Source organism: Camelina sativa, chromosome 14 (assembly GCF_000633955.1).
Source record: "Camelina sativa cultivar DH55 chromosome 14, Cs, whole genome shotgun sequence".
Classification (NCBI taxonomy): domain Eukaryota; kingdom Viridiplantae; phylum Streptophyta; class Magnoliopsida; order Brassicales; family Brassicaceae; genus Camelina; species Camelina sativa.
Window position 1 is genome coordinate 19,033,435 of NC_025698.1, and position 12,568 is coordinate 19,046,002.

The 12,568-nt window shown below is 38.0% G+C and overlaps 2 protein-coding genes and 1 pseudogene across 7 annotated transcripts; all 3 read right to left on the reverse strand.

The window, feature by feature from the left end:
* Positions 4,560-6,719, reverse strand: LOC104741977 (cytochrome P450 71B14-like). 3 transcript variants are annotated; one of them, XM_010462930.2, is made up of 3 exons: positions 6,606-6,719; positions 5,437-6,032; positions 4,560-5,340 (listed from the first exon to the last, which is right to left on the reverse strand). In XM_010462930.2, exons 2-3 carry the CDS (start codon positions 5,794-5,796, stop codon positions 4,663-4,665), a joined length of 1,038 nt encoding a protein of 345 aa, XP_010461232.1. In that variant the 5' UTR covers positions 5,797-6,032; positions 6,606-6,719; the 3' UTR covers positions 4,560-4,662. The 3 variants fall into 3 exon arrangements, with proteins under 3 accessions (XP_010461232.1, XP_010461231.1, XP_010461230.1); XM_010462929.2 differs by having other exon boundaries at positions 5,437-6,068; XM_010462928.2 differs by having other exon boundaries at positions 5,437-6,314.
* LOC104741979 lies at positions 7,424-9,192 on the reverse strand (annotated as a pseudogene).
* LOC104741978 (probable S-adenosylmethionine carrier 2, chloroplastic) lies at positions 9,153-12,135 on the reverse strand. Of its 4 annotated transcripts, XM_010462931.2 has the most exons (13): positions 12,054-12,135; positions 11,889-11,943; positions 11,516-11,617; positions 11,316-11,398; positions 11,142-11,218; positions 10,950-11,040; positions 10,683-10,736; positions 10,506-10,601; positions 10,260-10,349; positions 10,067-10,180; positions 9,868-9,948; positions 9,639-9,769; positions 9,153-9,270 (listed from the first exon to the last, which is right to left on the reverse strand). In XM_010462931.2, exons 1-12 carry the CDS (start codon positions 12,117-12,119, stop codon positions 9,656-9,658), a joined length of 1,023 nt encoding a protein of 340 aa, XP_010461233.2. In that variant the 5' UTR covers positions 12,120-12,135; the 3' UTR covers positions 9,153-9,270; positions 9,639-9,655. The 4 variants fall into 4 exon arrangements, with proteins under 4 accessions (XP_010461233.2, XP_019090837.1, XP_019090838.1 ...); XM_019235292.1 differs by lacking the exon at positions 9,153-9,270 and having other exon boundaries at positions 9,490-9,769; XM_019235293.1 differs by lacking the exon at positions 9,153-9,270 and having other exon boundaries at positions 9,490-9,769; positions 12,028-12,093.

A 12,568-nucleotide genomic window follows, 5' to 3' on the forward strand; every position in this document is an offset into this window, starting at 1 on the left:
GGGGGGTAGAGTTACCAGAGGGAAGCAGATTGATTTTGCTCAGTTGGCTGGGATGAAACAAAAGGCTGTCGTTCCGGAGTCTGTCTCTCAGGACTCTGATGTAGTGCAATTTGCATGTTTTGTTTCTTCCATTGAGCCAAAGAATCACAAGGAGGCGCTTCGTGATGAGTTCTGGGTTGCTGCTATGCAAGATGAGTTGAAACAATTTGAACGAAGTGATGTTTGGGAGCTCACTCAGCGTCCTGCTGACGTCAACGTCGTAGGAACAAAGTGGGTATTCAAGAATAAGAGTGATGCTAGTGGCTGCATTGTAAGGAACAAAGCAAGGTTGGTAGCTCAAAGTTATTCTCAAATTAAGGGAATTGATTTTGATGAAACCTTTGCTCCGGTGGCAAGGTTGGAGTCAATCAGGTTTATGTTTGGTATGGCATGTGCTCTTAAGTTCACTTTGCATCAGATGGATGTTAGAAGTGCATTTCTAAATGGAATACTGCAAGAGGAGGTTTATGTTGAGCAACCAAAGGGCTTTGAGGACTCGCAGCACCCTGAGCATGTTTATCGACTGAAGAAAGCTTTGTATTGTCTAAAGCAGGCACCACGAGCATAGTATGAGAGATTGACTACGTTTCTGATTGATCACGGATATAGTCGAGGGAGTGTTGACAAAACGTTGTTTGTTCTCAACAGCAACAATAATATGATGTTTGTTCAGATCTATGTGGATGATATTTTCTTTGGTTCCACGTGTCAGCCTCTTGTAAAATAGTTTGTGGAAAGCATGTCTCAGGAGTTCGAGATGAGTATGATGGGAGAGCTAAGGTATTTTTTGGGATTGCAAGTTGAACAATCAGCTGATGGGATATTTGTATCTCAAAGTACTTATGCTAAGGAGCTTGTACAACGCTTTGGCTTGGATAAGAGTAAAGAAGCAAAGATCCCAATGGGCGCAAACGACAAACTCTCCAAGGACGACGAAGGGGAAGATGTAGATGAGAGACTATACAGAGGAATGATTGGAAGTCTGTTGTATTTGACTGCTAGTTGGCCAGACATATGTCTGTCAGTAGGGATCTGTGCACGCTATCAAGCCAAGCCTAAGATGTCGCATTTACTGGCTGTACAGAAGATCATCAAGTACATCAAAGGGACATTGGACTTTGGCATCTATTATACCAAGGATACCAATACCAGTCTGAGTGGATACTGTGATGCTGATTGGGCAGGTTCTGTGGATGATCGTCGTAGCACAAGTGGAGGTTGCTTCTTCATGGGCAACAATCTTATCTCATGGCACAACAAGAAACAAAACAGTGTCTCTCTATCAACTGCTGAAGCTGAGTACATTGCGCTAGGAAGCTATTGCACACAACTTCTGTGGATACGACAAATGGCCTCTGATTATGGTATGGATTCTGATACTCTTTTAATTCATTGTGATAACTTGAGTGCAATAAATATTTCAAAGAATCATGTTCAGCATTCACGAACCAAACATATAGATATTAGACACCACTTTGTTCGTGAACTAATTGAGGCGAAACTGATCGAGATTGACCATGTGAGCACTGATTTGCGGTTAGCTGATTTGTTTACCAAGCCTTTGGACTTCAACAGATTTGTAAATCTGAGGAAGTCCATTGGTGTTTCTGAGTTCTAACATGTTTTACCTAAGGTGTGTTGATCAGAGACAGGAACATGTGCTAGGACAGGTCATGGAAATCCTAGAATATATAGAAGATCAGCATTCTGAAAGCAATCGTGGGAAATAGCTGCCTGTCATGCCGGTCTATTCATCCTATCAAATGTTGTCATGTTTTTAAGGAGGTCAAAGAGCTGTGAAGAGACACACAAGTACATCCTCAAGAGGAAAACTCTGTTTGGGGGACAAGTATGATACCAGTGATTGACAATCTCTCATGATGTCATTGTGGGTCATGTCGGTGAAACAGCTAACAGAAGGCTGAGACACATATATATAGATATATATATAAAAAACAAAAATGTGTGCTCTTCAAATAGAGAATCTCCAGCTGCCTTAACATGTTGGGTTGGATTGCAGACTAAAGGCATGACAGTGTGAAAGACTACCCACGTGCATTAAGTCTATGATTTTCAACAATTCAAAAGGTTGTGATAGCTCCTAGCAAATGTTCTGAACAAGTGGTTGACACAGCAAAGGTACGGTTAATACTGCATTCTGTGTTTCGATTTTTTTTTTTTTTAAATAATAATAATAAAAAAAAATATTGTTTTACTCACATGTGTTTTTCTCGATCTGGGTGCCTTCACATTCATCGTTAGTGGATGTGTGTATCTGATGATTTGAGTCGTGAACAGATACAGTTTTCCTTACTGGGGTGGAGAATCTGATTTATTAGGATCCTGTGATTAATGCACTTGAGATTAAAGAGGGAAAAGTATTGATGTACCATAACAGATTCGTTGAGTGTTTTCAGGATTGAGTTGATTGATGGGCCGAGGCATAACAGTCCATTAAGGTTCATGAGGTTGTATAAAAGGAACAGCTAGGGTTTTGAGTTTCTCTCATCCTTGCGATTTCAGATCTTTGTCGATTAAGCTTCTATTTTTTTTCTCTCCTCTGGTTTTGCTCTCTAACTCTTGATCACCATGAAATCTGTGTTTAGCGGTTTCCACTATGATTCCAGCTCAGATGAGGAGCTTCACACCCCTCCGTCAGCCCTACCACCACCGTCTCCCTATGTTCCGATTGATCCTACAACGGCGATGGTCATCTACGAACCCCGCGATGAAGCAACTACAGTGCCTCCAGTGCCTGAGAATCCTTCTCCCAGGCTGATGTTTGTCGAAGCGGATCACGACACATGCAACTCTTCGTCCTCTCTACCAAGAAGGACAAGATCTCGTTATCCGGTGGTTGATCTCACTGGTGATGTCCTTTTGCCTACTCTTTCGAATCAGGGAATCTCGTCCAGGCTGCGTAAACGACAACCAGCTGCTGATGCAGACAGCCGCGACTCCAAGCGTCCGTCTCTTGGCAAGGACAAGGGTGTGTCCTCGTCTTGCGGTGCCCTTTTAAAGTAATTTGACTCAAAACGGTTCATATCTGCTGAAGCTGCTCGAAGGTATGGTTTCTTTGCTTCTCGAACCATTGCTGCTGAGGTTTGCTACTCTCTGGGAGTAGATGATCCAGCTAGGGAGCTGCTTGATCAAGTTGGTCTGTTGAAAACTGTCACTCAAATTGGGTCTTATGATTCTGATGTTTTCTATGAGTTCTGGGCGAATCTTCCAGCAGTTAAGGTTGAAGGGAACTCAGTTGATGTGTTTGTCAGAGATTGGGTGTATGAGTTCTCCCCAAGCCGCATTAATGCCTTGTTCGGTCTTCAGGCTGTTGATGTGCGCGAACAAAGACTACAGACAGCTGCAATTCTGGAGGAGGATCTTGCTCTTTTTCTATCTGGTGGCAAAGTGAAGACTTGCAAGCAGTTGGTGTCAACGGCAATCAAGGACCCAGTGATCAAGGATTTGCATAAGATATGCTGCAGCAACTGGTCTCCCACGGTGAATACAAGGTACATTTCAGCAAACAGAGCCATGGTGATCTACATGATCATGCATCGCATTCCGTTTGATTTTGGGATAATGACCTATGATCATATCATACAGTTGGGTCTACAAGCTCAGTCAGGATTTCGTCTACCGTTTTCCAGTCTTATTCATCAGCTCCTGGAATCTCAGCGCCCTGTTCCGAGTCTCCAGCAACAAGACACGAAGAAGACAAAGGGGAAGAAGACTGTGTCACAGCCTGCGGAGACGGTTCTTCGCAGTGGTACGTCTGCAGAGCGCAAAGCCATCCGATTGGCCATTCAGATTCTGCAAGATGCCTTGGACGCTGGTAAGTTGTCACATATCTGAATATAATTTCTTGTGTCTATTGATATTTTTGACTAATCTATGCCAAACAGGCAGGGGGAGATGAGTTTGATTCAGATGCTTGAGGGGGAGTTTGAGCTGTTATGTTTTTGCTATTCTGCTCCTTCTTGTTTTCTTTTGTTTTCCAGACTTTTTTTTGGTTTTTGAGACTTGTTCTGGTTTGTCTGATACTTTTGACTGGTCGTAATGCTTACTCGTTGATCATTTAATCTTCTGATGCTTTTGCGAGTTGTGATGTACTGTTAGTACAGCTGTATCGGTGTGTTGGATTGTTGTTGGCGGTTTCTGTTTTGACAAGTTAAAAGCGATGGATGCTTGTTTGACAAGTTCAGTCAAAAAGGGAGAGATTGAAAGTGCAACAGAGCTCTAAAGGGAACAGGCAGTTGTGAAGTGTCTCAGAGGGCTGGTATGCTGACGTGGCATGACGTGCTGACGTGGAGAAATATTGTGGATACAATGACAAGATGCGTGAGAAGAAAGGAAGAAGAGATCAAGATATACTCGAAGATATTGAAAGTATATTTGATAAGAAGGGATAAGGGAAGATATTTTCTTAGGGATAAGGAATATTTCCTTTTAGTTATGATACACAAAGATCTAAGTTAGAGATCGTTTGTGGGGTTATAAAATGATGAGGGCTAGCCGCAAAAAGTGTTAGCACTCGTCGGATAAAGTTTTTGAGTTTTGTAAAACCTTCAAGCAGATACAAAAAGCTTTGAAGGTGAGTGTGTGTAGTATACTCTTTTAGATCTACACAAGGTGTTGTGTTAGATAGATAGGAGAGTGAGCTTTGTTTTTCAAGTCCTGTAAGAAACGAGGGTTTTTAGAAGATTGATTAAAAGTGTTTGCTTGGTGCGTTTCAAGTGTAGTTTTGTGTGTTGTGTTATCTCTATACCTTAACACTACATTCATTCCTTCTGTAAGCTTCCAATCGAATCGGTAAAGCAGATTGATAAGAGTTAAGTGTACCAAAGCCATACCCATTCCAATACTTGGGCATATTCTCTTTCCACTACCAAATGGCAACAACTCAAAGTTTAGACCTTTATAGTCAATTTGGCTATCCATAAACCTTTCCGGGATGAACACTTTTGGATCTTTCCAAACATTTGGATTCCTATGAATAGCCCATACGTTGACATGAATCCATGTTTTCTTTGGAATGTCATAACCTCCAATCTTTATATCTTTTGAAACCTCTCTTGGAATTAGAAGTGGCCCAATCGGTGTAATCCAAAACGTTTCTTTAATCACCATTTTCAGATAGTCGAGTCGTTCTATATCTTCTTCAGTGATATCATCTTTGTTTTTGATCACTTCTCTCACCTCAGCTTGTACTTTCTTCATAACTCTTGGGTTTTTAATCAAATGTGTCATCGCCCATGTTATTGTGTGGCCAGTAGTATCTACTCCAGCAAGAAGAACGTTCTGTAATATTCAAAAGACACAAGGATTAATTTAAACTTTATGTAACACGTAAAAAGTATGAAGTTATATATGGACTTAAAGGTTCCGATTACTTACCAGAAGAATTCCTTTGGTGTGGTTTCGAGTAAGTTGAAACTCTCCAAGTCCAGTCTCTCCCCTTTCCATCTTGAGGAGCAAGCTAATGATATCATCCTTAATATTCTCATTTTCTAGGTGATGCTCTATAGATTGATCAAAAAATGTATCCATTGCCTTAAAAACCCTCTCACATTTGCCATGTAACCCCGTGATCCTATCGATGATTCTGCCAATAACCAGGAAGTAATCTGTTGCTGCAAAACTCCCTATCACCTCCATGGATCCATGAATGACTTCCTCGTAAGTATTCCCAAGTTTGCTCCCATCAAGACTGATCCCAAATCCCACTCTACAAATCACACTTCCTGATAGTTTCATTAACTTCTTGTTCAAGTTAACCGGTTTTGCTAATGAAGCAGATTGTTTGATGAATTCGACTAATGAGGCAACTTCTTCTTCTATTATATGTCATTTCACGCTTTTTGCAGTGTAGAGTTCGACAACCATCATCTTTCGTACTTCCCTCCAATATTTGTTATAAGGAGAAAATGCGAGATTTTTTAAATCGTATGTAACTCTTGCAGGATAAGTCATATAAGGTCGAGAACAACAATCTGCATCAAACGTTTTTAAGAAATCCTTCACCGTCTCTGGTGTAGATGCCACAACAATAGACACATTTCCAAACTTTAGAGACATTAAAGATCCGTATTTCTCAGATAATTTGAACATTGAACGATGAGGTTTGGATCCTAATTGGTGCAAGTTGCCAATTATAAGAAGTCTTGGTGGCCCAGGAAGTAGGTTTTTCATTGTCTTGCTCATGTTCTTTACAATGAGTATAGATGCAAAGAAGACGAATGCAAAAATGATAATCCAAAAACTCATTCTTTTTTCTACATAAAAGGGAAAGTTTATATAATACGTCAATAAACCGTAAAAAAGTACTAGTTAAGGTAATACAGAAACAAGAAGAATCCTAATAGTTTCTTTACAAGAATAATCATGATAATTTCTTTACACGACCAAGGTACAGGAAAAACGCATGCAACAATATTCGAACAAGTAAATTAAAGAACACATATAATAGTTAAAATGTAACAGATAATTTAAGAGTTTCTTTGTACAAGATTAAAACACAAAATCACATTGTATATAGTTAAAGCTAGTTCGGTAAGATTGATTACCTTCAAGTCGTATACTTTGTGCTGAAGATTCTAGAGAGAGAGAGAGAGAGAGAGAGAGAGAGAGAGAGAGAGAGAGAGAGAGAGAGAGAATTTTTTTTTTACTTGTGAATTGTGTGACGCGCATGCCGGCTGTGACAATTCCATATATATACTGCATTTCGTGTTGAGATGACGTTTCAATTACATTAACGTCCACTATTTATTATTACATATGAGCTCTTTTTTGAGGTAATATAATTAAGAATTTGGGACACATACAATTCAGATTTGCACAAGAGTTTTATTAGTGATTCTACAAAATTATGCTGATGGTTTAATTAATATTGGGCAATCCGGGTAGATGAGCCGACTCATATTTCTTAGGAGGGAACACATATATATAGTTACTAATATCATGTATCCTCCATTTAACTATAGTTATTATTTGTATGAAAAAACTAGTATTTATCGATGATGTTCTATAAATTTGTTTTTACGTTAACTCCCTATAATGAAAGTTTCTTTTTCCGGTTTATAGCTAGCAACTCTTGTTTCTAACAAGGGAGTCTTTATCAGTCATCAATCACAAAAATCTACTAATAAGATTCTTTTTTCTACCCCATCGTTATCATTCGTTGAATTATGTGGTTCATTTTTATTCTTTTATGATAAGTTTTTTTTTTTGCAAATATAGATGTCCACACACGTCGATGATATATTATACGTTTTGATATTTGTGTGTTTCTACTTTCTAGTTAAACGCGCATATCAAACGTACGCTTGCTCCTAAAGATTGTAAAATAATGAGAAAGGAAAAGGGCGGTGCCAAACAAAACAAATTAATAATAGAGATGTGACTAGTGTAGAATGGACCCAAACACACAACACAAGTGGTGTGAAAAAAGTAGAACAAAAAGATGAATGATGACCATGATTCAACTTTGCCACCAGAAACAACAAAATCGTTTCCCCCACTTATTTTTTTTTGACATAATCTTCCTAAATATCGACCCAGTTTTTTTGTATGGTTACTTCTAATGATGCCCTAATTACAACGGCCAGCTGGCTCGGGTTTGATGCAAAACAAATTCGAAATCCTATTGGTCATAATCGTGTCAACAAGGAAACCATAACATTGGGGAAATATCTGAACATAAGATGCAAATGTTCGAAACCTATGCAAATGTTCAACATATCAATAGGCTGATCAAAGTCATCTTGTGATCTGATGAGACTCCATCGCACAAACCTTTCTTCTGATCCAAACACTTTGCCATTGCGTCCTGTTATCTTCGCCGCTCTGAAAATTTCATAGCAGTTTGTGTCTTCTGGTCTCTCACACTTCACCCATGCATAAGCTTTCAAATGAAAAAAAAAAACACATGATTATAAGTTTTATATAGTACCATACCAAAAGTCTCACTTTCTTGCATTACAAGGAGTAAAGTCTCTGACTTTCTTGAAATAGTTGCAATACTCAGGTTTGATTGTCTGGAGCAAAAAACGCGTGGACATGGAGAAGATCTTTTTCAGTGTCTCCCATCTTTTCTTCAAAGTTCCATAGCCAAAATGGAATATCTCATCGCCTCCATCGCCAACTATTACTTTGAATAACTTGAGGACATGAAGCTGTGTATCTTTTGAAACACCCATATACTAGTTAAACTTATATATCTTTTCATTTTTTCATAAACAGCTTTGTCCTTTACCAATCCCGACCTGCATCAAGAAAACCTTGTGAGTCGTTGTCACCAGTCTAAAGCTTTGTTTAGAGTACTAGGAAAGCAAAATTTTCACAAATCACCCGAATCTTGAGCCAGCATGACCTGTAGTCTTGGAGAGACTAAACAGGCTCAAATCTCCATCAACTGGATGTGTAATAGGTGAGAAATAAGGCCAGTAATAAGCATAATCATGAACTTTTTTTACATTAGGACCATCAAGAACCGCTCTTTTCAGCTCCCCATCTGGATTATTCGGAGATGTCACTACCTCTAAAACTTGCGTGATATTATCATTGTGCTCGCTCTGCTTCCACGCAGACGCATCTCCTTCAAACTTGAGATGTGCTGAATCAAAGAACTCTGCTTGGGCCTTGTACATCTGCATACACAGACAGATTAGACTAAAGAATTCAAAAAATTTCAAGTTTTCGGATCCACATCCAAAGACTACAAATCTGTCATCTGTAACAGCGTTTCCCACTACACTATGCAGTTTTCTAATGACCTTTCCGAGCTCTCGATACACATGTGTCCCATCTTGATAATTATAACTCATCTTGTGCCATCCCGAGACCAAAACTGCACTGTTCTCGCTTGTCGCATCCAGAAAGGCTCCAAGAACAAAGGGTCTCCTCTTCAAAAGTTCATTAAAAAACAACAAATATTCAATACATGTTATACAATTTAGTTTGGTCATAATGATCAAAATGAAGATGAGATGAAAAGTTGTGCATACGAGTTAGCATCGACAGGGCAATCTTTGAGAAGAACGGAGCAATCTTTGCCTGTGTAACAATTGTTGCACTGACAAGGAGGTTTCTGGCCATCAAGGACACCAAGACCATCCACGTAAGCTCTGCCATGTGGTTGAATTATTATAAAGAATATGGATGGTGAATACGATATTCAAGATGATTGACACCGTAAGAAGTAGCTTCTTCAGCAGCATCTTTACTTAAAACCTGCAAAAACTTATGCTTCAAACTGTTTGTATGCTCATATATTAAAACCACAACTATTTCAGGCTACTGGTAAGTATAAAAGGATTCAATTTAACAATACATATATATTACAAATGAATCAAAACAGTTGTTAAATATTTGAGGATTATATAGTAACCTGATAACGTGCACACGAAGTTGAAGTTTCAGTAACTAGTCAGTTTTAGAATTGACTTAAAATACAATTAACATGTTGAATTGATTAAACAAAAGAGGACGACAATTTTTCTAGGAAAGAAAAAATTAGAGAATCAAGCAAAGATACGTAAAGAATCTAAATACTTCATATTCATCAAAACATCAAGAGACAAGAATGATGTAGAACACACATGTAGAATCTAACTGTTTAAGAATTGTGACTCTTTTGGCTTCTCTCTGAAAGAATCTGCTTTGTCTTTTCCAAAACACCGAAGAAAATTGAACCTCCAATACCTATCCACAATACCCTCGGACCCATTCCCTATACACAAATTCTCAAACTATTCAACAACTTTGCACAAACATGAGAAGTTGTGTATTCCTAAAATAGAAAGGTGAAGAGCAGAAATTTGGGTTTACCTTCCACAAAGCTGACGGCCCTTCTTCTCTTATTATCGTCTTAACGCAGTCTGCAACTCCTTTATACTGAGTTCCTGCACCCTGCCAAAATTCAAACCAGAAAGGTCGGCACTATATTACTGGAGCTTCTTACTATCCTCTGAAATGAATCTAAGTAGAACTGCTTTCGGTATTTTGTGTACTCATCGTTTTGACATACCTGAACCATCAATCTGGTTTTGATTACGTCAAGAGGAGTGGTCAAAACTCCAGTGACAGCACCAGCAAAAGCACCGAGCATTGCATTCTCTGGATCATTTAGATCTCTTCTTGCCTGTTCTAAACAATATGGATATCACTAGTCTGCAAAAACGGATGTTGTCTCACTTATCATCGTAGCCACAAAAACTTACAGCCAACTTGTATCCAATCCGTAATTGCTCATAAACACAAAACTGGAGCGCGTCAAAAGGCAAATCTCGCAATAAAAAGGATCCATAACCCTGCATGTTTAGGAACATATATTGAAACATTCATGGAGATTTTATTGTCTGTTCATCTTAAACAATTTGATGAATTGAGCTACAAACTTAAGATGTGCCTGCTACATAGCAAATAGTAAAACGCGAGAATTATAAATCAAGAAGTAACAGATATACCGCATACATGCCTCCAAAACCCTCCTTGGCTATAATAAGGCGAACAGCATCAGGAGCCGAAGCAAATTGACCAGTTTGCATTCGCTGTTTAACTACCTGTTGAAGTTTCCATTAGCCTATACAAGTTTGTAGCCAACACACAAGAATAAGCAAAGAAACAAGAAGGAAGAGACTTACTTCTGTCGGTACTCGAACGATAGATGAAACAGCACCTCCTAAAGCACCTGCAGCCTGATTGAATTTACATAACTCGCTAAGACATATATCCTTTTCTAACATAGCATAACTAGATTCTAAGGTCTTCTGCTTAAGAGTAAGTTTCAAAACTAAATGATAGCAAGACTAATGTATTCATATTCTCTCTAACAAACTTAAAGAAACTTTCAAGGGAAATTTTCTAGCAGACGAACAAACACTTAAAATTGAATTCAGGGTAATACATACCAAATGTGCAACCGCACTAAGATTTTCGGGTAAAACCTTCAGAAGCTTCTGTTTGGTTGGTTCATATACACCGAAAAATAGAGCCGAAGCACTACACATATTATAAAAAAAAACATTGTTCATCTGAAGCAAAGAGTCCAAATTTTTCAATGTGTATGCATATCCTTCATCAATTTTGGACTACATACTTACGGTAAGACACCAACAAGGTTTCCACCAAGACCAGAGTATAGTCCTTTCCATATTATCTTTCCCCCATCACGAGCTGCCTAAAACATGTCAACCCACTATAGTTTAGTCGCTGTAAGTCAAGCATCGGTTTGCTTATGTTGGATCATAACACAAACTAAGTTAAGGAGAAACTACCTGCACTCGAGTTTTGATTGTATCAATTGGGTATAGAGCAGCTTCCACCACAACACCAGCTAACCCTCCTGTTATCAAAGACTCTGCAAACAACATCTAACTCTTACTCTATATACAATCATTCATTAACTTGAAGAAAAAAAGCGCCTGGCTATATCAATAAAAACACAGACACATGAAGATGTGTTCTGCAACCATACCATAAAGGACACGCAAAAAATGGCCTGGATCATCATGTCTAACGCAGATTGAACTACAACTATTGATCTGATTCTTCATAGGACTCTTGAATGCCAACGTCTCTACAAGTAACATACACATGATTAATCAATATATTGCTATGAAATTGATTCGCTTTAGAGAAGAAAGGTAAAAAAAATTCAATCTTTTTTTTTTTTGGATGCAATGTTGTGTTGATAACCACAAATACAAAAGGGATTTTATGAACAAGTTTCAAAAACAACAATGTCTCCAAAAAAAATCCAACCTTTTTAACACTAAACGTAACCAAATCGATCATAGAGTGGGAGATTTACTGGAACAATGGTTGATTTCAAAGGTAGAAACTTTTACCAGGCATAGCTGTCCGAGAATGATCTACGCTACTGGAAACAGTGTCACTGTCCATCTATAACCATTAGAAGAAACAAAATAGTCAAAATGAAGCTGAAGAAGAAGATCACAAATTGAGAAGCAGATTGATAAATCATACGTTAAATTAGAAGACGAAGATCTAACCAAAGTGTGAGAGAGTAAAGGGAGAGGTAGAGCAACAAAATTCATCGTCGTAAAGACATAAACCATTTCATCTGAAAAGAAAATCGAACCGGACTGGCCGGTTCGACCGGTCAACCCAATTTTTTGGGTGTTTTAGAAATTTTAGAGTTAAATTTCACATATAGATATATATTAAATTATGTATAAAAAGATATCATATCACCAATATTCGAATTTCGAAAGATAAGATTTTATTTCTTTTTTACTACAGATCTTCTACGAAATAAATTGAAAGATAGTGTTCTTTTTGACCAGAAAAAATAAGGTAAGAAAATAATACTAATTAATCATAAATAAATACTATATATTTCTATATATATAATATAGTTGTGTTGTTCATATATAATCAGTCTAGTAAAGAAAAACTCACTAAAAACAAAAAAAAATGGCTATCACTATGAAAACTTTAGTCGGATTTTTTATCACTATCCTCTTCATTATATTTTCTATTCATTGTAGTACTACAATCGCTGATA

Coding starts and splice junctions, on each gene's coding strand:
- LOC104741978 (XM_010462931.2), bottom strand. CDS start 12,119: ATGGTTTATGTCTTTACGACGATGAATTTTGTTGCTCTACCTCTCCCT. Junction 11,944..12,053: donor CTTTACTCTCTCACACTTTG/GTTAGATCTTCG, acceptor TAATGGTTATAG/ATGGACAGTGACACTGTTTC. Junction 11,618..11,888: donor TTCTCGGACAGCTATGCCTG/GTAAAAGTTTCT, acceptor TGTTACTTGTAG/AGACGTTGGCATTCAAGAGT.
- LOC104741977 (XM_010462930.2), bottom strand. CDS start 5,796: ATGAAACTATCAGGAAGTGTGATTTGTAGAGTGGGATTTGGGATCAGT. Junction 5,341..5,436: donor ACACCAAAGGAATTCTTCTG/GTAAGTAATCGG, acceptor TGAATATTACAG/AACGTTCTTCTTGCTGGAGT.